This window comes from Salvelinus sp. IW2-2015, linkage group LG33 (assembly GCF_002910315.2).
Source record: "Salvelinus sp. IW2-2015 linkage group LG33, ASM291031v2, whole genome shotgun sequence".
NCBI classification, from domain to species: Eukaryota; Metazoa; Chordata; class Actinopteri; order Salmoniformes; family Salmonidae; genus Salvelinus; species Salvelinus sp. IW2-2015.
Genome location: NC_036872.1, coordinates 28,392,178 through 28,420,121, shown reverse-complemented (window position 1 = coordinate 28,420,121; position 27,944 = coordinate 28,392,178). Strand labels below are relative to the sequence as shown.

Here is a 27,944-nt window from a genome sequence, read left to right as displayed (position 1 = left end):
ACCCCTCTTTTACACTGCTGATACTCTCTGTTTATCATATATGCATAGTCACTTTAACTATACATGCATGTACATACTACCTCAATTTCCCCGACCAACCAGTGCCCTCGCACATTGGCTAACCGGGCTATCTGCATTGTGGGTCAACACTGCAAATATTGACTCTGCATCAACTTCATGTAATTGTCAATAAAAGCCTTCGACACTTATGAAATGCTTGTGTCACGTTCGTTATAGCGATGAGACCAAAGCTCAGCGTGACTATACAAAAACAACGTGAAGCTATATAATCATAGTGCTGACACAAGCAACTAAACATAGACATAGATAATCACCCACGAAATACTCAAAGAATATGGCTGCCTAAATATGGTTCCCAATCAGAGACAACGATAAACAGCTGCCTCTAATTGAGAACCAATCTAGGCAACCATAGACATACAAAACCCCTAGACTGGTAACAACCCCATAAACATACAAAAACCCTAGACAGGACAAAAACATATAATCACCCATGTCACACCCTGACCTAACCAAAATAATAAAGAAAACAAAGAATACTAAGGTCAGGGCGTGACAGTACACCCCCCCCCCCCAAAGGTGCGGACACCCGGCCGCACACCTAAGCCTATATGGGAGGGTCTGGGTGGGCATAACTCCGCGGTGGCGGTTCTGGTGAGGGACGTGGACCCCGCTCCATTTCTGACTCGGCCAACTTACGTAATGTCTCTGGAGCGGGAACCCTCACCACCGACCCCGGACTAGAGGACGCCACTGGACTGATGGTTGAGTCTAGAGTGAGTGGCGCCTCTGGACTGACGGGCGGCTCTGGCAGATCCGGACTAGAGGGAGACTCTGGCAGATCCTGACTGGAGGGAGACTCTGGCAGATCCGGACTGGAGGGAGACTCTGGCAGATCCGGACTGGAGGGAGACTCTAGCAGTTCCGGACTGGAGGGAGACTCTGGCAGATCCGGACTGGAGGGAGACTCTGGCAGATCCGGACTGGAGGGAGCTTGTAATTATACTTCAGTATTCCAGCGTAACATCTGACAAAAACATCTTAAGACACTGAAGCAGCACACTTTGTGAAAATTAATATTTGTGTCATTCTCAAAACGTTTGGCCACGACTGTACACCTGTTGTATTCGACGCACGTGACAAATAAACTTTGATTTGATTTGAATGATGTACCTAATAAAGCACTGCTCTACCTTCTTGACAGCACTATCAACAAGGCAGGTCCTACAGGTCCTTGTTTTGTCGCACCTGGACTACTGTTCAGTCGTGTGGTCAGATGCCACAAAAGGGGACTTAGGAAAATTGCAAATGGCTCAGAACAGGGCAGCACGGCTGGCCCTTGGATGGACACAGAGAGCTAATATTCTTAATATGCATGTCAATCTCTCCTGACTCAAAGTGGAGGAGAGATTGACTTCATCACTAATTGTATTTATGAGAGGTATTGACATGTTGAGTGCACCGAGCTGTCTGTTTGAACTACTGGCACACAGCTCTGACACCCATGCATACCCTACAAGACATGCAACAAGAGGTCTCTTCACAGTCCCCAAGTCCAGAACAGACAATGTGAGCTGCACAGTACTACATAGAGCCATGACTACATGGAACTCTATTCCACATCAAGTAACTGATGCATGCAGTAAAATTAGATTTAAAAAACAGATAAAAATACACCTTATGGAACAGCGGGGACTGTGAAGCAACACAAACATAGGCACAGACACATGCATACACACACACAATAACATACGCACAATACACACACATACACATGGATTTTGTACTGTAGATATGTGGTAGTGGTGGAGTAGGGGCCTGAGGGCACACAGTGTGATGTGAAATCTGTGAATGTATTGTAATGTTTTTAAAACTGTATAAACTGCCTTAATTTTGCTGGACCCCAGGAAGAGTAAGCTTTCAAGCTTTATCGTGTTATCCTTGATGATTCTCTTAAATTGTATGTGGAGGCATCAAGGCTGGAGCGCCCCCCTTATGTATGTATTTAAAAAAGAAAAGTATAACAAATTCAATCAATCAATCAAATAGGGCTCCCCACCTCCGAATACACATAGTATTCCATGCTATGGGTGTACTGTATATACTTCATTATAATGTCTATGGATTTATTGGCCCAATGAATCAACTCAGATGTTGCATGGTCATGTAATAAACAAAGAACACCCTGTATAACTGGTTCTCAAATCCCTCCTACTGAAGGTATGCTGTTTTAATGTCAAGCTCATCGAACACAATCACAACCCAATCAGAGAAACTTAGAGGACACACTGTTTCCATGTTTATAGAGGAACCTCGCTCTTCATTCAATTGAAGGTAATACTAGATTTCAGTTATGCCAATTGACTGATAATAAGGGACTTTTCGTAAGGTAATTCTATTAGGCTAAATTAAGATTGCAATTTTTTGGTCTTGGTATATCATCGGATTTGTGTACTGCTGCACCGCTATACAAACACTAAAGCTTAGAATAATTACATTAACTGATTAAAAACATAATCCTGATTTAAACAAAAACGACTTCTACTACTTCTACTACTACTGCTGCTAATATTATCATCATAATCATTCAACACATTGTCACTGTCACTGTCATCATCATTATTATGATCATCATATGTTTGTGAATCTGTGACTCTCAGCAGGACATCAAGTGCCTGATGAACCATGGGGCCGAGGCTCTCTCATGGCGGTTGGCTGTGGGTGTTCATGTCCCTACTGGGTGCTGCAGACTGCACTTACCACTGCCTCAGCAGCAGCAGTGACACACAACCTTTCCTCTCCTTGACCCAAACTCAGACTTGGCGGGTGGAAAGCGATGGTGGTTGCCTGAAGCCCCTGTATAACTTTGCCAAGCTTTTCCTTGAGTCAGTACAGCCAAATCCTTTCCCGGAAGGTAAGCAAGCAACATTGATGAGGCTTAACTTTACACTGTCTGTTGCACAGGGAATTGGGGAAACCTTTTGAAAGCCCAAATTCTTAGAACACACTGTGAGTTCGTTGCACTGTGAGTGACTTATTTTAAGCATTCTAATAGCTGTCCTACCTACTGAATAGCCATATGATGTTAACATCTGCTACTTCCCTTTATTGACCCTGAAATTATACTACTTAGAAGACAGAAGTAAAGAAGTATTGTGACACAGAATCAATATAACAATGGCTAGATGTCCTAAAAATTACCACTTTCCCTTGGCTTAGTATAAAAACAAAACATGTATGATTTCTATTTTCAGATATCATCTCTACAGCTTTAAAGACTGAACAACTAGATATTCCACAGGTATGTGCTTCCTATGGTCTGTCTCAATGGTGTTCCCTGGCCTTTCTTATGTCTTCCTGTTTCAGACATATTCCTGATTTATATGTTGAATATTATACCTTCATGGACAAGATGGTCTGCTATGCCTTTACAATCATATCAGCTCGACAGATCATTTCAGAACCTCTGTCCCACACTGGTAACATTACTGGTTTGTGCAACTGATTTCCTCCTCCTACAGTGGGGGTAACATTATGTTAATGCATGTTTTTTTTAGCAGACACTCTTATCCAGAGAGACTTATGGTTAGGTGCCTTGTTCAAGGGCACATTGACAGATGTTTCAGCTACAGAGCTCAGGGATTTGAACGCTGGCCCAACTGCTTAACCGCTAGGCTACCTACTGCCTCTTACTCTAAGGGATTATTATCTCAATCCGATTTCCGTCAATGGATAACACTATTCTGAACTTTATGAAGTATTTGCTATTTGAAATGGTTGTTGCTTATGATGTAATCTTGGTGGTTTTGTTCTGCAAAATTCCCTTCTTTCCTCTCAACAGCTGGTTCGGTATGAGGCTGGATACATAGTGTGTTTGCTCTTGGCTGTACTTTACCTGCTCGTGATGTCAGTTGCCGGTGGAGTTCTTGCTTGGGGGCATTTCCATAGCAGGAAGGTGGAGTTGAAGAACACTCAGTCATCATCATTAGCATCCCTCTACCATCAGGACATCGGCGTGGCAGCTTGTCTTGTTCTTGTCAACATTTTACTCCTGTAAGAAAGTATACACACGCACGTATGAACACACACAGGCACACACATGCACACGTATGAAGTTATATAATTACACTGTATGACTGTGTATAGGTGGATATTGTGTGACGTGTGATTTCTTCCTTTGTATGTGTGTTTAGGACAGGGGTGATCCTGGCTTTCACCGTGAACAGTCGAGTCAGTGAGAACATGCACCCAGGCCTGTATCATGTAGAGACCAGCGCCAGGATCATTGAAGACTCTCTAACTTCAATTACACAGGTCTGGCCGGCCACCATAACACACCATAACACTCTATCTTCCTGGAATTTGTTTTTGATAGTTGGTTTATTCTGGGGTTTAGCATTTTGGAAATATACAGTTGTAGCCCTAATGCACTCTCTTTGCTTGCATTTTTCTGTACAGAAAATGAAAGTCATTATGGAACAGTATTCCATTCCCAAAGCAGAAATCTCAAGGGAAATAAATGGTAAATAAAGTTGATACGGTGTATTTAGTTGATGTAGTGGTCTTACTTGATCTGTTTTATAAATAAAATGTTGCCTATCTTTCAAAAAATGTAAGTGTCACTGCTGTCGTCGGAAGGAGACCAAGGTGCAGCGTGGTGAGCGTACATTTTCCTTTTATTTTAATGTCGCCAACAAAACAAGAAACAAAGAAACGACCGTGAAGCTTAACAGGGCTATAGTGCCACTAACAAAGATAACTAAAGGCTGCCTAAGTATGATTCCCAATCAGAGACAACAAATGACAGCTCTCCCTGATTGAGAACCATACCCGGCCAAAACATAGAAATACAAAACATAGAAATAAAGAACATAGAATGCCCACCCAAATCACACCCTGACCAAACCAAATAGAGACATAAAAAGGCTCTCTAAGGTCAGGGCGTGACAGTAAGTATGTGGACAATCTGTACTTTACAGATGCTGACGACATCGTTGGTGCAACAATCATCTCCTCTTTCAACACTGATGTTGATGAAGATCTCACAGACTTATCTGCCTCCATCGAAGGTGTGTTTCGCTACATTATTTAAAAAAAAAACGTTTATTTCACCTTTATTTAACCAGGTAGGCTAGTTGAGAACACGTTCTCATTTACAACTGCGACCTGGCCAAGACAAAGCAAAGCAGTGAGACACAAACAACAACACAGAGTTACACATGGGATAAACAAACATACTGTACAGTCAATAATACAATAGAAAAAGTCTATATACAGTGTGTGCAAATGAGGTAGGATAAGGGAGGTAAGGCAATAAATAGGCCATAGTGGCGAAATAATTACAATATAGCAATTAAACACTGGAGTGATAGATGTGCAGAAGATGAGTGTGCAAGTAGAGATAATGGGGTGCAAAGGAGCAAAATAAATAAAATAAATAACAGTATGGGGATGAGGTAGTTGGATGGGCCTAGAGCGTGGAAATATACCTAGAGCGTGACAAAATTCTGCCTAGGGGAGCAGGTAAACTGTACTTTTCCTGTACTTTTCCTGCTTCTGATGGTAGTTGCTGGTAGAGTTCTTGCTTGGAGGTGTTTCCATAGCAGGAAGGTAGAGGTGAACAACACTCAGTCATCATTATCATCATAACTCTACCATCAGGACATCAGTGTGGCAGCTTGTCTTGTTCTTGTCATCATTTATTCCTGTAAGAAAGTATACACATATGCCCACGGACATACACACACGCACACGGACATACACACACCCATTCATATCATATTCAAATGCTAAATATTTTGCTGAAATGCATTGTCTTACGCCTGACTTAAGACAAGGCAATACACCTAGTCAACTATTGTGACAGATATGATTGGTAAATTCAGTTCAAATGTATACCTGTTAGATGTTTTGTAGTGATGAGTTAGTACAATCCAGGGAGTGCCATTGGCTTGCACTCTGGCATACTTTAGCTACCATGATCACAGTTAGACAAAGGTATTCATTGTCTCTCATCCAGAGAAGATATCCGATTACATACACAAAACAAAGTCCTGAGTCATGTCTTCTCAACAGACACAAAAACCAGGGTCTGTATTCATAAAGCACCTTTGAGTAGGAGTGCCGATCTAGGATATTTTTTAGATCATAATGAATAAGAGGGGGTACCTGATCCTAGATCTACTCTGAGACACTTTACGAAAAACAGGCCATGGCCACTAGTCAAAATCAGTATCTGCCACCCAGTACTTAATCAGACATTGTTTCTAATGTTTTATTCAAGTACAGGATCTGACTCAGTCTCAGTGACTTTCATTTCCTTCCCCATGGGCCTGTGTGTCTGTCTGTATGGACACAGATGCTATTGGAACCTTTGAGAACCTGCAGCTGTATCAGACGACCAGGACAGACCTGCAGGCCAATCAAACGACCCTGCAGAACGGCATCCAGGGACTACAGAGCCGAGTGGAGAGTCTGGGGAAATGTCACACTTGTGACGTCCCCGACCCAAGCAACCTGACTACTGTTGCTAACTACTACCTGGTATGAAAAATGGCACCCTTTTCGATATTTAGTGCAGTAGTTTTTGAACAGGGCCCATTTGAACAGGGCATCCAATGTGTCTTTCTCCAATGTTGTTTTCTTGTCTGTCAAAACCAAGGATTTGATGGAAAATGTCATTTTCCCAGTGTATGTTGTATATTATGTCTGGTTCTGAATAATGTTACAGTGTCTATTCTATGTTTGTCATTGTAGATCCCCAGTGTGGATGACAAACTGAATGATATGCCACCTGCATCCAGCCTCGCAGGCCTCATTGAACAGGTGGGCATACAAACAGGATTAATTTAACCACACCAGAATGGAAATGTTTGCAAAACTATTCTTCATATGTTGTTGCATTGGACTGGAGAAAATCAAACTGAAATAATGTTTTTATCGGCTGTCTTCTAGGGGAACCTAACCTTCCATGACATTCCACAAAAGTGCTCAGAGCAAGTGGCTCCCACAATATCAGGTGAATTTGAAGACGGCCTTCTTGTTCTTCATCATTATTCGCTATATTTAATTATGTCTAATGACCAAGTAAATGGATGCAAGGCATAAATGTGCAATTTATCAAAACCTCTCTCTCTCTCTCAAATCAAAGTTTATTGGTTGCGTACACAGTTTAGCAGATGTTATAGCAGGTGCAGCGAAATGCTAGTGTTACTAGCTCCTGACAGTGCAGCAAAAATGTTGATAAATACACAAATAATAATGAAAACTAGAAACAAGAAATCACGAATGTCAGAACGAATCCATGTAACAACCCAAATAACACTGTATCAGTAATCTAATACAATCTATGCGTATATATACCAAAATATATATTAAGAATGATATGCACGTCATTAGATATATTACAGTGAGCTATGTTGAGAATCCGGTGTATAAATAAACAGTGGAACAAAATGCAATGTACAGTAGTAGATATACTATATATACACAAGTATGTGGACATCCCTTCAAATTAGTGGATTCGGCTATTTCAGCCACACCCGTGGCTGACAGGTGTGGCTGTCAGCACACAGCCATGCAATCTCCATAGACAAACATTGGCAGTAGAATGGCCTTACTAAAGAGCTCAGTGACTTTCAACGTGGCACCGTCATAGGATGCCACCTTTCCAAGAAGTCAGTTTGTAAAATGTCTGCCCTGCTAGAGCTGCCCCAGTATGTGAAGTGAAAATGTCTAGGAGCAACAACGGCTCAGCCGCGAAGTAGTAAGCCACACAAGCTCACAGAATGGGATCGCCGAGTGCTGAAGCGCGTAGTGCATAAAAATTGTCTGTCGTCGGTTGCAACACTCACTACCAAGTTCTTAACTGTCTCTGGAAGCAACGTCAGCATAAGAACTGTTTATCAGGAGCTTCATGAAATGGGTTTCCATGGCCGAGCAGCCGCATACAAGCCTAAGATCACCATGCGCAATGCCAAGTGCCGGCTGGAATGGTGTAAAACCTGCCGCCATTGGACTCTGGAGCAGTGGAAACACGTTTTCTGGAGTGATCAATCATGCTTCACCCTCTGGGTGTCCGACGGACGAATCTGGGTTCACCATCTGATGAACGAATCAGGGTTTGGCGGATGCCAGCAGAACGCTACCTGCCTGAATGCATAGTGCCGACAGTAAAGTTTGGTGGAGGAGGAATAATGATCTTTTTTTTTTTTTTTCATGGTTCGGCCTAGGCCCCTTAGTTCCAGTGAAGGGAAATCTGAACGTTACAGCATACAATGACATTCTAGATGATTCTGTGCTTCCAACTTGGCAACAGTTTGGGGAAGACCCTTTCCTGTTTCAGCATATCCCCGTGCACAAAGCAAGGTCCATACAGAAATGGTTTGTCGAGATTGGTGTGGAAGAACTTGACTGGCCTGCACAGAGCCCTGACCTCCTTTGGGATGAATTGGAACACTGACTATGAGCCGGGCCTAATCGCCCAACATCAGTGCCCGACCTCACTAATGCTCTTGTGGCTGAATGGAAGCAAGTCCCTGCATCAATGGTCCAACATCTCGCGAAAAGCCTTCCCAGAAGAGTGGAGGCTGTTATAGCAGTAAAGGGGGAGCCAACTCCATATTAATGCCAATGATATTGGAATGAGATGTTCACGAGGAGGTGTCCACATACTTTTGGTCATGTAGTGTATATTAGAATGAGCAATGTGAAGAATCTCTCTCTCTCTCTGTGTGTGTCTCTCTCTGTCTCGCTCTCTCTCTGTCTCTCTTTCTCTCTCTCTATCTCTGTCTCTCTCTGTCTCTCTCTCGCTTTCCTTCTCTCCTTGTCATTACTCTATTTATGAAACCCTCTGCCCTCTGTGTCTGGTTGACGTAGCTCTCATGTCAGTGCTGAATGAAACCCAAGAAGAGTTGCTGAACACCAGCCATAGGTTCCCCTCGCTGGAGTCTCTCATTGAGGCTGTGTCTGACTGTAAAACCACTGTGAGACGCTTTGCAGACCCAGTAGATTACTACGACTTTGTCAGGTAACATTTTGTTGAGTTCCAAATGGTACCCTATTCTCTATATAGTAAACTACTTTTGACCAGAGCCCACAAGTTGTGCACTATGTAGGGTGCCATTTGTGATACAACCTATGACTATCATGGAACATTTATCACCAGAGTCATAAAATCATATCAATGCTGTCAGTTGTTGATCTCTCATGGACAGACTACGTAAACATAAAATGTGCCATAGATTTGTCCTGTTACAACGGGATGCATGAGATCAGCAGCATTAGTTCCAGTGCTTGGGTTTTTCATCACTGGTTATTCGAATATCTGAAAGTTAAGGGACATTTGGCCCATAGACTTGCCTGTAACATTCAAAGAGAAAGGGTGGAGCTCTTCATTCCGGTTCCTAACCTCGTACTATCGCTCCGAATGGGCCCACAATTTAATTGAGCATCTGACCAATTACGCGAGATTTTTGTTCTGAATTAATCAAGATGAGTCACTTGTTAAAGGCCCAGAGCCGTCAAATACGATTTTCCTGTGTTTTATATATATTTCCACACTATGAGGTTGGAATAATACTTTGAAATTGTGAAATGATGGTAATGTTGTTTTAGTGTAAGAGCTGTTTGAAAAGACCGCCTGAAATGTATGCTTATTTTGCATGGGTGGGTATTTGGACCGCTTGGCGACATCACCAGGCAGTATCACCAGGCGGTAGGAAGTGAATAGACAAATAACAAAGAGAGTTTCAAACCTCTCTGCCAATAACAGCTTGTTTTCAGGTTACATATCTCTGTTAGGCTCCTCCCATTCGGCTCCTCCAATTAGGGCCCTCACTTAGACCACTCCCTGACAGTCCTAGCAAAATTCTTGCTAGACATATAGTTTTTTTGCTAAGAAGGAGCTATTTTTGTTTATTTTTGACCATTTCAATTGAAAACAATTACAATATCGTACTTAATTGTTACCCAGAAAGTATTTGATATTGAGAACAAAAAACAGCTGCATTGGACCTTTAATACTAAGGTGTCATACCATACAGATACAGAAGCCTAATGAACCTGTCTACCACATTACAGGCATGGTTCCCTTAGCAGTCAGTAGCTTAGGCACATATCAGTGTATTGTAAACTCTTTTCCATGTGACTGATACGGTATTTTGATTATCTCTGTCACTTACAGTATCTCAAGACATACAAAATTGATAGCGTTTACCCACAGACTTCTGTATGCATATGTCCCCCTTGTCTTCCCCTATAGGGTCACACATATTTTTCCATCATTTATAAAATAATGACATGTTGACATACTTTTTGCTGAAAGACATTGAGGTGGATTGACGCCAGTGTGCTCTCTGGCGCGCTCTCCAGGTGGGCAGTGTCATTGACACTCTGCATGGTGATGCTGGTCATAGTGGTTCTGATGGTGGCTGCTCTCTCTCTGGGACTGCCTGTGTTCTTCTACCCTACAATTTACTCCACATACCAAGATGCTCGACTGGAACACAAAGCAATTGGCCTGTATAGAGCGTAAGTGAAGTATACCTGATTTAGCATATCATGGCCAGTATTCATAAAACACCAAAGAGCAGGAGTGCTGATCTAGGATCAAATGAATCCCACCCTGTCCATGTAATCATATTCATTGTGGTGTTAAAGCAAAAACTGATCCTAGATAAAATGTCCTAATCTGAGATATTTTAAGAATACCTGTATCTTCTCACAGGTTACAGATCCAATCCTGTCCTCTTCTGACATGGACCTGTTTTCTCCTGACGGTATTGACTGTGTTTTTCTTTAATTATATTGTTTTCTGTCATCATTCCACAGAGCTGTAGTAGCGAGCTCCGTGTTCTCCTGGCTTTTCATCCTCTTGGTCTTTATTGTGTTGTTTTTCGGGGGGAATGCCCACACCCTGGGCTGCCGGAGCTGGAGCCATGGACAGCTCTTTGGGGTCAGTGAGGGCCCCTATGGAGCTAATGGGAAATATATATGCATAGGGAATAATCTGTGTGTACAAAGCTATTTTAAAAACCTTATACTTATTTAACTTAAATTAATACATACACAACTCATTAAAATGATTCTCTCCCCCGTTGTCATTTCTATCACAGTTCTTAGACCAGCAGAATAATATTTTCAGCAGCCTAAACAACAGCAGTCAAGGCTTCAACACCAGTCAAAGCCTCAACACCAGTCAAAGACCCAATATCAGTCAAGAGACCAACTCTGAGACCCACCAAATTCAGCCCAGCACCTCAGCAATATACCAGTGAGCTCTCAATTGCTGCTCAATGAGCACCTGTCCTTTCATGTACTACTGCCCCTCGCATTCCACAATGATGCTCAGTCACAATCACATTGTCTCAGACCGTTAAAGTGGATAACAGCTTTTGTACCCTGTTTCTGGGTTTGGTCATACATTCCTCTGTCTGTGCTCTTTGTTTCAGTGGCTGTAAGAGTGGACAGTCATTGTTCCACAGCATGCACATGGAGCAGCACTTTGATCTGGAGGACTTCCTCAATGCCAGCAAGGTGTTGCTCAATTTGTCATCTTGTCATATTTCATTTGTTTTCTGTTCTTTCAAAAATCACCCTGTGTGTCTGAGGTACTGTTACTACTGCACCTTTGATTACAGTATATTTACATTTTCAAATGGCATATAATAATGATACTGTCTGTGCCAGTTATTTAATATGTGCCTGGATGTTTCTCCTCTCATTTGTTGTAGTACTTGGATGGATTCAATGAGACTGCTCAGAATATGTCAGTCAACCTGGATGGCTTGAAACTGCTACCTGACAATGGCAGACAGGGCCTGCTGAGCTTTAAACAGTGTGGGATAGACAGCATCAACTACCATGAGCTATTACTGCTGGTATACACAGGAGCAGCAAATTGCTGTTGGTGTGTGTGTGTGTGTGTGTGTGTGTGTGTGTGTGTGTGTGTGTGTGTGTGTCAGAAAGCTCCATATTTATGTTGTCCATTTATCCATTTATTGTCTCTGTAGCTAAGCACACCAGTTGTGAAGACAGACCTTGGAGTATTTGCCGATGAACTGGATAAGAAGGCAGAAGTTCCTGTAAGTCTGTCTTGGGTTAGGTAACAAATAAACCTCAGAACACAATGGACCATGTAAATTGCAATGCATGATTATTTTCTTCACATCAGGCAAATGCTGGAATTAAGGAAGATTTGAAAAAAGAGGCAGAAACAACCAGATATCTGAACACCATCGTTAAGCAACAGCAGACAAATGCAGTGAGTTTTATTTTGACATTTATTTTCACCCCAAACACAAGCATTTATAAGTGTTAATGTTCCACCCCAAAATAAGCACATAGAAATTGTAGCTCTAAGTAGATTTTTTTCTAGAACTATTTAGACTCGCTTAGTCCTAAAATTGCAAAGTATTTTATTGCCTCAAATTTGAATGTTTTCACTACTCAGGCAAAGATGAGCCAAATTGTGAGTGCCTTGAAGACTATCAGCACAGTCTACAAGGTAGAGTACTGTCACTATCTGATGATGATACCTTTGAGATACAATTACCACTGAGTTATGTCTGTGTGTCTGTGTGTGTGTTTTAATGTGATTATTTGAGTGTGGTGATCAATACCTTAACAACTAATTAATCTCACTCTAGGCTAATGTAGACAAAACTCTGGAAAGTTTGACCCAGACAGAAGTGGCACTCCATAACCAGGTTCCTTACATTGTGGGAAATGTAAGACCAAAATTAAATTGTTTTCCATTATTCTCTATGCACTTGGTTAAGGACTACATTACAATTAATTGTATACAGGAAAGTTGAATGTAGAATAGCTCTGGTCCAGAACGTTATGTGTGGCACGTTACCACACGTAACGCCCTGGACCAGAGCTAAATGTAGAGCTGCTCTTAAAAGTTATGATGAATGACACTGCCAAAACTTTTCAGGGGTCATAGTTATAATGGTTCTAGACTGAGGTGAGGTTTTTCTCTGCAGGTGTCTCAGTGTATCATGGAGAAAGGAGAACAATCCCTGCTTCGGTACCTAGATTGGGTCCGTCATGCGGTAAGTACTGTACTAATATGCCATAGAATTACACAGAGATAATAATAGCACTTAGCAACACTGTGTAAACCAGAATGGGTACTTTTGGTAGGTAATTTCTCATGTCACTGTTTTATTATAGTCATGTTTTCAAAATGTACATCATTGTTATGGTGTTGATGTACAGGACTGTGCAGTTATTACTAGCACAACAAATGTCATACAGAAATAATTTCACTGGCAGGCACCATGTTGCTGCCTCTGAGCATTACATTTGGATACCACTACAGAATAATCTCTCCCCAAAGTGTTTGCAATAGTAAGGTCAAAAGGACAGTTGTTCCTATAACATGATTCTTGAAACAGTGGAATATTGTTTCATAATGTCATGCTGGTAGGGTGTCAATAGATGTGAGGACATCCCATGTGTTTGGTTTTAAAGAGGGTAAATTGAGTAAGTGACATGACAAGAAACATATTGCTTTGATGGATTGGTTATCATAGCTCCTTTCAAAACATCAGCATATATTACATCCTTTTTCTATGCACATTAGTCTCTATGGAGAGAGACCTACTCGATAATTGATACTGTATTTTCCCATGTACAGATCTTATATAAGGTCCTGGATTGCCATTGGCTTGCTGTGTCAATGGACAATGTGTATACAGCAGTCTGTCTCAATGTGGTTGATCCATTGGTGAGCGTTTTCTCTATTACTATATCCCAAACATACCATGCCATCTGATCTCACTTTCTCTCCCGCTGCCTCTCTTCCTTTCTTTTTCTGTCTTTCTCTTCCAATCAATCTGAGCATGTTACTCATCTCTGTCTGTTTGTCTGTCTCTCTTCATCTCTATGGTTTTGTTTCTCTCTGCATGAAGAATGCATTCTGGCTGTGTCTGGGATGGTGTTGTGCATTCCTGGTCCCTGGAGTGATCTTCAGCATCTATACAGCCAGGCGATTAGGTGAGAGAACCTTGCTCAGAACACTGATACAACATTCTCCTCATATAACTAGAATAAATAGAACTAGAATATAACTTATTCTAGTTTTGTGGTACTCCTTTCAACTCAATGTATGACTATTGTCCATGTTAACCTGACTGCATGGCATGGGCGCCTAGCAATTATCTACTGTCTTTATTGGCTCCCACTGAATTGCATCATGACATGCTGACCGACACGTCTCGTGCGCGAGCGTCGCAAAATAAATTTAGAAATCCATGTTATTCAATTATTGCACCCACACTGCTTGCGCCGCCAACTAGCGTCTGCGATGCCAAGGGCTAAAATAGAAGTCATTCCTATTTCTGACGCAGATCGCGCTGAAAGTCCTGCCTCTCCCATCTCCTCATTGGTTTATAGAAGCAGGTATGTGCCATCTCCTCATTGGTTATACCCACGTGGGTGATTGAAAGACGAACTGTTTTGCCGATAGTCATGGTAATTAATACTATTGAAAGTTTAGATGTGATCACCATATAAGTTCAACGATGAAAAAGCCTGGAAGGAGGAGAGATGACTAGAAACGATTCGGTTTGCCGTTTTATGTGTGGATTAATTTGTCGGAGTAGAGGACCTTGTGCAGTTCAGGTAAAATAACAACTCAATGTTTATATCCCAGGACAAATTAGCTAGCAACAGCAAGCTAGCTAAATAGGACAAATTAGCTATTATATGCAAGCTAACTAGTTAAATTGCCATACATGTTTAATGCTTTTCGACCTGTCCCCAAATTAATGTCATTGGTTCAGAGTTTGTTTTGATATTTTAACCTGCGTGTCGTGATCGCGTTTGGTGTAGGGGGACAAAATAAATGTATGCACGATAGCGCACGCGCGCAGCCGGTTTGGGTTCCGTGTGAGACAAATCTCTAACCATGTTTGCTCATACGTTGTGCTATAATACTAGTATGGTTGACGCCAGCTTTAGCGCGCGGTGTAGTCACGTGGGTCACTCGTCAGCGCGGCTACTAAAATATAATACGCCCTTGCTCTATAAATGTAGTTCAACATAACACTGTCGTTTTAATTATATATTGCTGTTTATATCTGCAGAGAGGATACATTAATCTTGCCTGAGAAGACAGAGAATATGAAATGCCATACAGAGAAAGCTGCATCCAACAACTACATGAGTTTAGAAGAAGTCCATGAGATGAGCATGGTTTCTGAATACATCAAGAGCAAAAAAATTGAAGACTATGACACTTGAATTTAAATGCAAAAAAATATGATACTATATTGAAAGCAAAATGGTGGAGTTACCCCATATGGAATCTTGTCGATTATAGTAATAATTTGTGTAACAACTCCTGACATCCTGACAACGTTAGTTGTGGTATCTATCTCTATGTGGTCTCGGGTATCTATTATTTCAACTGGGCTAGCCAGCCTCTATAATTCATCTGAAGCACATGCCTATTTAATCAAAAGCTAAGGCCTATTTAATCTGATAAATTGGTTTATTTGTTCCTATGAGTTTTTTTTCTACTAAGTTTTTATAATGAATAAAAAACGAATACATGTATCATACAAATAATTGAATTACTAAAAGCATTAGCTGTCTCATTACTATTATCACTGTAGTTATCCCTTATATCATCAGCGCCGCTGGTGTAATGGTATCATGGAAGATTCCCATTCTTTCGACCCGGGTTCGATTCCCGGGCGGCGCACATGTTTTATTTCTTTGTTCTCGCCAAATTCCAATTCAAAAATGATTGTTAAGAAACTAAAATATGTATTGAGTAATATATCCACCATCACCTATGTATGTGGATGCTTTCATCTCACATGAGAGCAAACCAAAGATTTTCAAAGGTCCAACTACTTAACCCACCCTGGCCCCACTCAAGGGGAGTTTAGTTTGGATTTGCAAAAAAACACATTCCCAATTCACACTTGTATATATGTGTGTAATAAGACAAATATAAGCACAAATTATTATTGTAGAATTATTGCATTGTCAACCCCTATCTCTGACGCTAACGTTAGCTACAAGTTTGCTGGTTGTGATCAGTCACGTGAGTTTCCCAGACGTGTGTTATTTTTTGGAAGGAAGATTTTATTATTTTTTGTTATTCACTAGGGATAATGTCTCAATTCAATCAAAAATATTTGTAATTTTGGTATAGAATTCTGGAATTTTTGTTTGTGTATAAAGTATTTGGCAACAAGAATAAAAAAATTCACAATCATTTCAATGGTCTTGTTATTATTGCAATCCTTCATGTCAAAAACATGGGTGGTGTTCAAAATGGTAAATAACTATTCTGCAATGTTTTCCCAAAAATCTCACAGATTTACATTCATAGAACAAGTGTGTCAGATTTTCACATTTTTCACAGAAAACGCAGATATCATCAATGGCCACATAGAATTACATGGATATATCTTATATCTTATGTGGAATTTTAAAGTGCACAATATTTGTAAGGCATCAACCAAGTTTTTCCCCAGACAATGTCAGGATTTGTTCATCACCAGTGTCTTTGTTATGTCACTTAAAAGGTCGTCATTATAAAACGCAAGATTACAAGCAGATATGGTTTCGAAATAGTGATTTTACTGACGCCTGCAGCTGAAGTGTGTTACACATTATTTGGTCCATTCATTGCGCATGCGACCGTGGACATCCGCTCTTATTTTCCGCCATCTTCCACTTCGGTTGTGCGCCCATTGTTCATACAAGCTGATCACGGCTGGTTTGCACAGTCAGCGACTGAGGTGATTTGTGCCCTTTTTTATAAATACTCCTGTAAGTCTGCATGAACTGTATCAAAAAGTGACATATTTGGAAAGTGCTTGTGTATCCCTCAAAATACCATACACTGATTACTCTCGCAGGGCGCGACCTACGAAAACATGATGATGATGATGGACGACGAACAGCCCAAAACCCTGTAAGTAACTAACATTAACGCGGGCTGGCTAGCCAAATCAGTTCAGTAGCTAGCTACTTTACATGTGTCTATAATAAAGTATGTTCCAGCATATAAAAACGTCCATGTACTCATGTCTTGTTATTTATCAATGTGTGACCATTATTGATGTAGATGGTGTTACTCAATCGGGCCAGTCCATGGCTCGAGATTTGTCAGAACACATAACGTTAGTTGGCTAGCTAGTTGCTCGTTCGCTTTCGCCGAAACGAAAACTAGTTCTAGTTAGCTAACCAGCTAACGTTAGCTACCTACGTCTCAAAATACTAGCTATGTATATATCGTTCTAACCAGCTAACTACTAGCTAGTTACTTGATATTGATTTGATTCACATGTCCATAACATAAATTAGCTACTGCTGTTACTTTTAACGTTACCGTCTTGTCAAAGCAGCAATCATTGGCTAACTTTCAGCTAACAACGTTACTTTCGTGGCAAATATGCAGAGACAGGCGTGTCATCCACTAATTTGTGCCCTGGCGTCAGCCAATTTGCCCAGTATTACATTTATTCGGTAACAAATGATGTTATGGACTTATTGAGTTTAATATGATAGCTAGCTGGCTAACTAGCTTACATCCACACATTCCAACAAGCAAGGGACTGCGCGAGGCCCAACTCAAAGGGTCATGCAATGCATGCCTTTCTACCGGCTGCTGGGGATGATAGCCACGTCAACGACAGTCAGATTTTTTGGGGGACGGCCAGAAGTTGCTTTAAACAAAATATGCGTTAGATAAGGTTAGTTGACTCAATGAAGTAACTGTCTACTGTTCTGGCTAATTGTAAGTGCAGCAGTGCACCCTACATTTAGCTTCCCTAGAAGAAGTAGCTAAACTAGCTTAGAACCTCCTAGTCACGTGCTTGTTTTTCTCTCCAGGTATGTAGGGAACCTGTCTAGGGATGTCACTGAGCCCCTCATCCTACAGGTTTTCACACAGATCGGCCCCTGCAAGAGCTGTAAAATGATTTTTGATGTGAGTATTCCTGGACCCAAGAGAGAATTTGTTTGATATTGATCGACAGTTCTTTATTGTCATTGGTAACTGTCTAATGAGAACATGTGGCTAATGCTGTTGACAGACCTTGCTTTGGATTCAATGAGTGCGGTTACATGCACACAATGTAATTATTGTAGATAGTTGGATTAATATATTAGTTGCTTGATTATGTTCATTATGTTCACCATGTTCTTTTTGGGAAGCATATTTGTATGTGAAAACTTGTAAGACTCTTATATTCAATTGTTCCGAACACACTCGCTCTAAAGAGGGAGGCTTGCTCGGCTGGGGCAAGCACATACGCAGATCAAACGCAGCAGGAATCCTGAATTTAAGGTGTTTACATGTCCTAATGATTTGAAAGATTGGTAAAAAAATAAATACTGGTTTTAATTGCTGTATGCTTACTTGGTTTTGACCTTATGCTGATTTAAGATAAGCAGAGTAAGGTGTTTATATGACTTGCATAATCTGCCTACTGCCATGATCAGTTTAATATTGTGTTATTAGTGTGCATGTAAACATACTCATTGTAACTCTTGTTGTTCTCTTACAGACTGCAGGCAATGATCCATACTGCTTTGTGGAGTTCTATGAACACAGGCATGCTGCTGCTTCGCTGTCTGCCATGAATGGACGTAAAATTATGGGTAAGGTAAGCTATCGTATCTACAAGCTGAGTTGGGATGGGTGAGTTATGGTTGCAGAAGTTTGAGCAACCAGTAGGCAAAAACTATGAGGATTAGCTGTCAGGCAGTGAGTTCCTCAACAATGTTGAAATGGCAGTCATGAATTGATTTACTTTGTGAGAATGGCTTATTCCGACTTCCCGTCCACAGGTAAGTACTTTGATTCCCCAGATTAAATGAGACTGAAAGATGTTATCTGATTCCAAATATAGGCCTAACCACCACAGTTGGTTCCAATGCTGACTACCAGGCATGTTTGTGTATAATATCTATGATCCTATTGTGCCAAATATGGAGTAGGTTAGTACTGTTGAATGGATATCAAGTGCATTTCTGTCTTAGTGGTTGATTGACTATATATTACAGATTAAAATGTTCTTGACCCATTGCTGTTTTCTTTTACAAAACCAATCCGTATGCAATTTAAAAATTGAACTGTTATTTAACTAGGCAAGCCAGTTAAGAACAAAATCTTATTTACAATGACGGCCTACCTCAGGCAAACCCTCACCTAACCCGGATGACGCTGTGCCAATTGTGCGCCGCCCTATGGGACTCCCGATCACGGCCGGTTGTGATAACTAAAACAATTTCGGTACCTTTTCCAGACTCACAGCTTCACAATACATATAGGGTCTAACCTCAGGAGAAATATATATTCAGTGCCAACTATTTTATCCTCAACAGGTAATGAAGGACCATTTGATGAGTAATACAAGTTGATAATGTCACTGGTTTTTAAATCCTTTGTTATGTGGACCTATTACTCAGTAGTTTATAGTCCACTTGTTTATGGAGTGCACAGTTCCATGTTCTGTTCTCTGCTTGTCACGGCATTGAGATTCACTCTGCGTTTGGTCAGGTGGCTCATTTGTTTCTCACAGACGGCACCACAGAAACTGAGGTAGTAATATAGCCCACTGGATCTAAATTATATAAACATCTAGCTTGCTTTATTGGCATGGGAACCATATGTTTACATTGCCAAAGCAAGTGAAATAGATAATGAAGAAAAGTGAAATAAAAAAAATTAGCAGTATACATTACTCACAAGTCCCAAAAGAATAAAGACATTTCAAATGTCATTATGTCTATATACAATGTAATGATGTGCAAATAGTTACATTTGACCTGGCAACAGGTCACAAATCGTTTTTGCTGTGATTGCACACTGGTATTTTACCCAATAGATATGGGAGTTTATCAAAATTGGATTTGTTTTCAAAATCTTTGGTTTGTGTAATCTGAGGGAAATGTCTCTAATATGGTCATTCTCTCTCTAGGAGGTTAAAGTCAACTGGGCCACAACGCCAAGCAGTCAGAAAAAAGACACAAGCAGTAAGTGCCCAGCTACCTTATCTGTCAGTCCCATAGGAAAGTAGAGGTTCTCTCTGTAAATGTGGTCTTCCACACCATAGAGATACAAATACATCTTTATATGGGCAACTCCACTGTAACAGAATGATGCCGAGACTCAGAATTTTCACTTTAAAATATATGTAAAACAAAAAAACAACTATTGCAAAGTTAAACAAACCATAACTCTATGCACAAGGACTACTTCGAACAATTTCCGCTGAAGATTTTACAAAACACATTTACTTGAACAGTGCAGATGCAAAGTTTGGTAAGAGAATTACGATTTGTGTGGTTTGTTCTGTCATTCTGTTACCAAACTTAGCTTCTGCACTGTTCTTCAAGTAAATGTGTTTTAGAAAAATGTTCATTGATCATTGTTAAATGTAGTCATTGTGCATAGAGTTGTATGGTTTTAACTTTGCAGTCATTGTTTTTTGTTTGACATAAACTCATCAAAAAAAGAAACGTCCTCTCACTGTCAATTGTTTATTTTCAGAAGACTTAACATTTAAATATTTGTATGAACATAAGATTCAACAACTGAGACATGAACTGAACAAGTTCCACCGACATGTGACTAACAGAAATGGAATAATGTGACCCTGAACAAAGGGGGGGATCAAAAGTAACAGTCAGTATCTGGTGTGGCCACCAGCTGCATTAAGTACTGCAGTGCATCTCCTCATGGACTGCACCAGATCTGCCAGTTCTTGCTGTGAGCTGGTACCCCACTCTTCCACCAAGGCACCTGCAAGTTCCCAGACTTTTCTGGGGGGAATGGCCCTAGCCCTCACCCTCCAATCCAACAGGTCCCAGAAGTGCTCAATGGGATTGAGATCCGGGCAGAACACTGACATTCCTGTCTTGCAGAAAATCACGCACAGAACGAGCACTATGGATGGTGGCATTGTCATGCTGGAGGTTCATGTCAGGATGAGCCTGCAGGAAGGGTACCACATGAGAGAGGAGGATGTCTTCCCTGTAATGCACAGCGTTGAGATTGCCTGCAATGACAACAAGCTCAGTCCGATGATGCTGTGACACACCGCCCCAGACCATGACAGACCCTCCACTTCCAATCGATCCCGTTCCAGAGTACAGGCCTCGGTGTAACGCTCATTCCTTCAACGATAAACGCGAATCTGACCATCACCCCTGGTGAGACACAACTGCAAGTTGTCAGTGAAGAGCACTTTTTGCCAGTCCTGTCTGGTCCAGCGACGGTGGGTTTGTGCCCATAGGCAACGTTGTTGCCGGTGATGTCTGGTGAGGACCTGCCTTACAACAGGCCTACAAGCCCCTCAGTCCAGCCTCTCTGACTATTGAGGACAGTCTGAGCACTGATGGTGAGATTGTTCGTTCCTGGAGTAACTCGGGCAGTTGCTGTTGCCATCCTGTACCTGTCCCGCAGGTGTGATGTTCGGATGTACCGATCCTGTGCAGGTGTTGTTACACGTGGTCTGCCACTGTGAGGATGATCAGCTGTCTGTCCTGTCTCCCTGTAACGCTGTCTTAGGCGTCTCACAGTACGAACATTGCAATTTATTGCCCTGGCCACATCTGCAGTCCTCATGCCTCCTTGCAGGGTGCCTAAGGCACGTTCTTGCAGGGACCCTGGGCCTCTTGGTTTTTTCAGAGTCAGTAGAAAGGCCTCTTTAGTGTCCTAAGTTTTCATAACTGACCTTAAATGTTTACCGTCTGTAAGCTGTTAGTGTCTTAACGACCGTTCCACAGGTGCGTGTTCGTTAATTGTTTATGGTTCATTGAACAAGCATGGGAAACAGTGTTTAAACCCTTTACAATGAAGATCTGTGAAGTTATTAGGATTTTTTCGAATTATCTTTGAAAGACAGGATCCTGAAAAGGGGACGTTTTCTTTTTTTGCTGAGTTTAGATTTTAAAGGGAAAAATCAGTCGCTCTGCATCATTCTGTTAACATGGAATTGCTCATATCTCTCAATTTCTTTACAATGTGCTGCATCCAACAAGGAGTCACAATTGTTGTCTCATGTCCTCCCAACAGATCATTTCCATGTCTTTGTTGGAGACCTCAGCCCCGAAATCACAACAGATGATGTCAAAGCTGCCTTTGGCCCGTTTGGGAGGATATCGTATGTACCTTACAAACAGTCATGTCTATCTGCTCTATCACAGGGTTACATTGAATAGCTTAAAAGTCCTGAAGAGTAATTGGTGTGATAGCAGTCAGTAGTTTGTTTACATGGTCACATTACTCCTTCTTATTGAGTGAATGGTGTGTTTCTCCTCAGGGATGCTCGCGTGGTCAAAGATATTGCCACAGGGAAATCTAAAGGCTATGGTTTTGTCTCTTTCTTCAACAAGTGGGTAAGTGTTACAGATGGATGTAATCACTTATGGGGGGGTCATAATAACTCATAATGGAAGAGTTTCCTGTAAATGTAGTCAACATTATCCTTCGGTATTTTGGTGTGCAGATGGGTCATATGATGAATTTCTCTTTTACTACCCACAGGATGCAGAGAATGCCATTCAACAGATGGGTGGCCAATGGCTAGGCGGCAGACAGATCAGGACCAACTGGGCCACTAGAAAACCCCCAGCCCCTAAAACCACCTATGAAAGTGAGTCCAGGCAAGATAGGCATTGGTTTCCAGCGCATTTGTCATTGAGAAGAAATGTTAGGGTTTTATCTTACAACTATATTCTCTATTTTATCCTCTAACACTGGTTGAGTTCAGAGGACAATGTCAGACATTTTACTCCATTGTGTGGTCAGTGGAGTCCCTAAGATATTATTTTGTTGAATGGTAATGTATTTATTAACTTTCATTCTCCTGTTCCCAATAGCCAACACCAAGCACCTGGCCTTTGATGAGGTAGTGAACCAGTCAAGCCCCAGTAACTGCACTGTGTACTGTGGGGGAGTCAGCACCGGTCTAACAGGTTGGTAGTCTGTCATTCAACTGTTTACTTTCTGTGGTGTGAGTGAGAGAGAGAGAATCAGGTCTTTGACTTGCCTCCCTCCTGTTTTTCTAGAACAATTGATGAGACAGACCTTCACCCCCTTTGGACAAATCATGGAAATCCGTGTGTTCCCAGACAAAGGATATTCCTTTGTGAGGTATGCCATGAGATCAAAAATTGCTAAACCTCTGACAAAGACTTAGTATCATTGAAATACAGTTTTCTGCATATGTTTCTGAGTACCTAGCACCATCTTTTGACTCCTCTCTGTTCAGGTTTAACTCTCACGAGGGAGCAGCCCATGCCATTGTGTCTGTGAATGGTACTTCGATAGAGGGACATATGGTGAAGTGTTACTGGGGTAAAGAGACCCCGGACATGATTAGCTCTATGCAGCAGGTTCAGCAAGTTCCCCAGGTATGAAGCAAGAGCCAGAGGATTCCACTCATCGGCATAGCTTATGCACAGCTTACGCACGCATGCATACACAGGCACACACTCTTACACTGTTGTCCTCTCTCCCCTGCAGCAGAACAAAGTGGGCTTTGCAGCCCAACCCTATGGCCAGTATGCACAGTGGTATGGCAATGCCCAGCAGATTGGCCAGTATGTCCCCAACGGGTGGCAGGTACCCACCTATGGCGTTTACGGCCAGGCCCAGGCCTGGAACCAGCAGGGTTTTCAGTAAGTACACAAGGACATCTGCAGGGCTCCCCTCCCCTCCAGCAACAAGGGCTGCAGCTGAATGTCTGAGTGTCCTCGGCTGGGCTTCCCAAGGACAGCTAGGCTCCAGCCCAGTCGCCTGCAGCTCTGGCCAGGGGAAGGATGGAGCCAAAGATGTCCTCCAACCTTCACCCTCGCCACCATATCCAGCTTATGAGGACAAAGACAAAAAGACGCATTTAAAAAAAGATATAATCAAAGATTTCATTTGTGATTTATTGGTCAAGATAACAGCAATTTCATCCTTTTTTCCCCCCATCTGAGTTTGATCCTTTTTTTTTATATATAAAAAGAGCATTAATTAATGTCCTTTTTGGCCTTTCAAAATGGCCACTATTCTGGGTCTAATTGGACTTGTCGCCAGATGAGTGTCCGCTCAATGAACTACATCGTCCTAGACAGTGAGGAAACTGGGATTGTTGAATACACAGAAGGGGACCTGCTGCCCTGCCCTCTGAAGCTTTTCCCAGTGCCGAGGGATACATCTTAGTGTGCACGTGTCACATCCACATTATTCCTTTTTTTTAAGTGCCATGTCATCTTTTGTTACTTCATGCACACTTTTTTGTTTTTACTCTATGAACTTTAATTTGCCCTTAATTTGTTGAATATGATTTTCTTTTCTTTTTTTCTGAGGAGTTAAAAGATATTGCTCCTTGAAATGGGATGTTGTATGAATTTGTGTTGGTAGATTATAGCTACATTTGAAATATGACTGGGCATTTGCTTGTCTTGAATTGGGTTTGACAACAACCCTGTTAACAGCTCTTATAACGGGAGAAACATTGATAATGAGTTTACCACAGCAGTTTTTTTTTGTTCTTGTTTTTCTCTAATCTAGAGAACCAAAGAATGGCGTGACTTGGAATAATTTGCTGAAATTTTAAATCTTGCTGTTTTGGAAATAGAAATTGCAGAGTAACTTAACTAGATTGTATGTAAACATCCCACAAATTGTGAGGCAGAGTCCATGCAAATATTCTAATGAGGTCATAGTAGACTACATAGAAAAATAGTTAAGTAATAATGCCTGGGAATTATAGTTGACAACTCCTGACAAGGGCTGTTCTGAGACTGATTTAAAACAATCTGTCTGAGCTACAGGTTCTCCTCCAACTCTTACTACATTGAGCTCATCAGTCACTGTTGCCAATACCCGATGTACTGACCGTTCAAATGTTAACTTTTCCCTTCAGGTATTTGTTACATAATGGATGTTGCTAAAGATTTGATCAGGAAAAACCTAAGTCATGAATGAGGTTTTGGCATGAAACAGTCACATTTTTGTTATTCATTTGCAGTGTTACAGGATTCAGGGATGAAGTTTGAAATTCAACTTCAAAGCCAAATTGAAACGCAGCTAGTCCCGCTTCAGCCGCTCTCTGCAACATTGACCCATTCCAGCAACTTCTGGTTGGATACGAGGAGTCAAGACACACGCAAACATATTTTATGTAAAGCTACACCAGTTGATCATGACTAATTTAATACACTGAGCCTATGCTCTGTCTGCATGCCCACACTCACAAATACCATCCATCGCCCGGTTTCCCTTTTCAATATCAAATCCCTTTCTCTCCCTACCATATTCTCGGCTGTCTTAGTTTTGTGCTGATCCTCTGACATACCCTGACCTTCGTGTTCTCGCACATCCTCTCCTCAGCTGGTGCTTGCTCAGTTTATTTGTTGTGTGTGCTTTCTGCTTGATTCCCAAATGGCTCCCCCCCTTTCTATCAGGGCCCTGGACAAAAGTAGAGCACTATAAAGGGAATAGGGTGCTGTTTGGGATTAAGCCTGTCTTGCCGCTGTTGCCTCTTTAACCTGCTGTTTTTTTTTCTCTCCCTCATTTGCAGTCACTTATTTGCCAGTGCTGGGTGGACAGGCGTGAGTGCCCTCAGTAATGGTGGGGTTATGGAAGTTACACAGGGATTGAATGGGAGTATGCTAGCAAACCAGGCCAGTATGGGAGCCACAGGATACCCCACACACTGATGATGATGATGGGTGGGTGTAGTCAACTTTTTACTGGTTACTAGAGCACCCCAGAGATCTGTGTTATATCTGTCTCTTGTGGCAGACTAAGACTTGTTGGTACATGGAATTTGAAGGGGAAGTTGACCTCTGCTAAAGCTCATGAAACACATTTCCCTGTGGCAATATCTTTGACCACGTGAGCATCCCTGAGGAGAAACACACCATTCACTCAATAAGAAGGAGTAATGTGACCATGTAAACAAACTACTGACTGCTATCACACCAATTACTCTTGAAACTGATTTCATAGGGGGTTGTTGCCCCGGTATTATGTTGCCCTTGTTAGATGGACTGTACATGGCCAGTGCGGTACCATTTTAAATTAATATCACTCAAGAAGAGACTTTAGGATTTGTGCCATTGTTGGTATGTTTACAGTGTCTCAAACCCATTTTCATAAGGACTTGAACAGTCAAAATAAATTGCTTTTGATTTAAGATTAATAATCCATTTAGAGTTTGATGCAATGAATCATGTAAAAAGTAATGGATCATTACCCATTTTATTACTTCAAACTAAAAAAAGTGAACTTTTTTTTCTTTCTTGCATTTTGTTTTCAATTCAACCAATTGCAGGGATAGATGCCACTGCTTTCTTTCTGTAAGGGCAGACAATTATTGCGCAGTATTCTCTTGTTTTTGCATTCCACCTTTCCCCTTTATTTCTTTTGGATGGCCTCAACATTTGCTTAATGTGTAAATAACCATACCTTGATTTCAAGCTGTATAAAGGAAAATCCAAATGTTCACTAAGGGAGCTTGTTTGCTTTCTTTGTTTTGATAACTGAAGAAATTAAACATTATTAGTAGCAGCATTATCAAATGCATATCCATGGTAACTGGCATAGTGATACATGTACATCCAGGAAGGGAAAAGACAGCATTGCTATGCAGTGCAAAAATGAACACAATTTTTACTTTGAATAGTAATTCTGTGCATAAATTGAGTTTTCTGCCATTTTCTATGAAGTAAGATCAGTATTTTTTTATGGAAAAACCTGAATGAATCTGAAATGTGCGCTGTTGCCCCTTGAACATGTTTTAATACCAGAGGGACCAGACCCGTTGTGTTGCCTTATAGAGTTGATTGCTTTTAACGGACACAATATCATTAAAGATTAGGCAGTGCCTACAGACATTTTCAAAACTTTCGTTTTGAAAAGTGTTTTACTCTGGGGTTTGATAATGTTTCTGCTACTGTAATAACCAATGTGTTCTTGCTTTGTCCAATTAAATCGCTGATGTGCAAAAACAATTTTTTGTGTCCTGTTTGACTAGTAGAGTGGAAAATATTCAAACAAGTATTTTAAGTGCCTATAAAAGTTGTTTTTATTATAGAGATTGAAGTGTGATACGATCATTACAACCAAATCACACATTGAGAGGTGTAAGGGGCATGGGGAACATACAACTTGAATATTTGCTTCCTTTTGTTATTGTGGTTCTTGTAGTTGTACCACAGAACAAGGAGATGTGTTTCACCAGATGTATAAATCTGAAGCAGGTTGAAATCTCCACTCCTCACTAAACATGGTTTGGAAAGAGAGCCATTGATTTGGGGTTATATACATCATTGGAGGAAGCCAAGTTCTGGCAGTGGGAGAGAATGGAGCAAGATGGAACTGGGCTGACCGTGCTTATTTTCTCAGCGAAGAAAAGCCCGATTTCAGGTTTCTGTTCTCAACTAAAATGTGTTTCTAACAGAGTGCACTAAGTTTTGTAGACATGACCCATTGCCAAAGTTTCTGAAAATGTTGTTTACAAGGAGTGCAAGGGGCAAATTGAGTTATTCAACAGGCACACAGAGAAAGCGTTCCCAAAAGAAAATATACAAGTACGTGACAATAGGAACTTGCTTGCTCACCTCCTTGCTTGTTCTGCCCACTATTTATTTTTTATTTAACTTGGCAAGTCAGTTAAGAACAATTCTTATTTACAATGACGGCCTAGGAACAGTGGGTTAACTGCCTTGTTCAGGGGCAGAACCACAGATTTTTACCTTGTCAGCTCAGGGATTCGATCTTTCGGTTACTGGCCCAACGCTCTAACCATTAGGCTACCTGCCGCCCCACTATGCTTAATTTGCTCCCTTTGAAAACGACACAGATGAACTATCTTGGGTTAGTTATAAATATAACCCAAGATGTTTTATAACTAACCCAAGATAGACCAGAGCCTGGTAGGCCCAAG

The 27,944-nt window shown here is 41.3% G+C and overlaps 2 protein-coding genes and 1 non-coding gene across 6 annotated transcripts; all 3 read left to right on the top strand.

Moving 5' to 3' along the window:
* Nucleotides 1–2,267: 2,267 nt before the first annotated feature.
* LOC111957384 (prominin-2-like) lies at nucleotides 2,268–16,258 on the top strand. Of its 2 annotated transcripts, none has more exons than XM_023978179.2 (24): nucleotides 2,268–2,355; nucleotides 2,682–2,935; nucleotides 3,276–3,322; nucleotides 3,863–4,074; nucleotides 4,215–4,335; nucleotides 4,480–4,543; nucleotides 5,001–5,090; nucleotides 6,380–6,564; nucleotides 6,778–6,846; nucleotides 6,976–7,039; nucleotides 8,899–9,049; nucleotides 10,393–10,551; nucleotides 10,852–10,975; nucleotides 11,136–11,293; nucleotides 11,472–11,556; nucleotides 11,754–11,900; nucleotides 12,033–12,104; nucleotides 12,194–12,283; nucleotides 12,473–12,526; nucleotides 12,669–12,749; nucleotides 13,011–13,079; nucleotides 13,667–13,756; nucleotides 13,941–14,025; nucleotides 15,117–16,258. In XM_023978179.2, exons 2-24 carry the CDS (start codon nucleotides 2,707–2,709, stop codon nucleotides 15,128–15,130), a joined length of 2,460 nt encoding a protein of 819 aa, XP_023833947.1. In that variant the 5' UTR covers nucleotides 2,268–2,355; nucleotides 2,682–2,706; the 3' UTR covers nucleotides 15,131–16,258. The 2 variants fall into 2 exon arrangements, with proteins under 2 accessions (XP_023833947.1, XP_023833949.1); XM_023978181.2 differs by lacking the exon at nucleotides 10,852–10,975 and adding an exon at nucleotides 10,748–10,799.
* Nucleotides 15,666–15,736, top strand: trnag-ccc (transfer RNA glycine (anticodon CCC)). Its single transcript has one exon. It is a non-coding gene; the product is annotated as a tRNA-Gly (tRNA).
* A 418-nt stretch (nucleotides 16,259–16,676) lies between the features above and the next one.
* On the top strand, nucleotides 16,677–27,009 carry LOC111957502 (cytotoxic granule associated RNA binding protein TIA1). 3 transcript variants are annotated; one of them, XM_023978338.2, is made up of 12 exons: nucleotides 16,677–16,787; nucleotides 16,908–16,963; nucleotides 17,884–17,980; nucleotides 18,561–18,659; nucleotides 19,977–20,031; nucleotides 22,076–22,163; nucleotides 22,323–22,398; nucleotides 22,547–22,655; nucleotides 22,882–22,977; nucleotides 23,071–23,155; nucleotides 23,274–23,415; nucleotides 23,528–27,009. In XM_023978338.2, the coding sequence occupies exons 2-12, from the start codon at nucleotides 16,926–16,928 to the stop codon at nucleotides 23,684–23,686; spliced, it is 1,044 nt and encodes a 347-aa protein (XP_023834106.1). In that variant the 5' UTR covers nucleotides 16,677–16,787; nucleotides 16,908–16,925; the 3' UTR covers nucleotides 23,687–27,009. The 3 variants fall into 3 exon arrangements, with proteins under 3 accessions (XP_023834106.1, XP_023834109.1, XP_023834108.1); XM_023978341.2 differs by having other exon boundaries at nucleotides 16,706–16,963; nucleotides 23,528–23,682; nucleotides 25,575–27,009; XM_023978340.2 differs by lacking the exons at nucleotides 16,677–16,787; nucleotides 16,908–16,963 and adding an exon at nucleotides 18,274–18,340 and having other exon boundaries at nucleotides 17,905–17,980.
* The last annotated feature ends 935 nt before the right edge of the window (nucleotides 27,010–27,944 follow it).

Excerpts from the sequence above, each read along its gene's own strand:
- LOC111957384 (XM_023978179.2), top strand. The coding sequence starts at position 2,707 with ATGGGGCCGAGGCTCTCTCATGGCGGTTGGCTGTGGGTGTTCATGTCC. Across the intron at positions 4,544-5,000 it reads AATCTCAAGGGAAATAAATG|ATGCTGACGACATCGTTGGT; the intron begins GTAAATAAAGTT and ends TGTACTTTACAG. Across the intron at positions 13,757-13,940 it reads TCAATGTGGTTGATCCATTG|AATGCATTCTGGCTGTGTCT; the intron begins GTGAGCGTTTTC and ends CTCTGCATGAAG.
- LOC111957502 (XM_023978341.2), top strand. The coding sequence starts at position 16,926 with ATGATGATGATGATGGACGACGAACAGCCCAAAACCCT. Across the intron at positions 22,399-22,546 it reads TCTCTTTCTTCAACAAGTGG|GATGCAGAGAATGCCATTCA; the intron begins GTAAGTGTTACA and ends TACTACCCACAG. Across the intron at positions 23,416-23,527 it reads AGGTTCAGCAAGTTCCCCAG|CAGAACAAAGTGGGCTTTGC; the intron begins GTATGAAGCAAG and ends TCTCCCCTGCAG.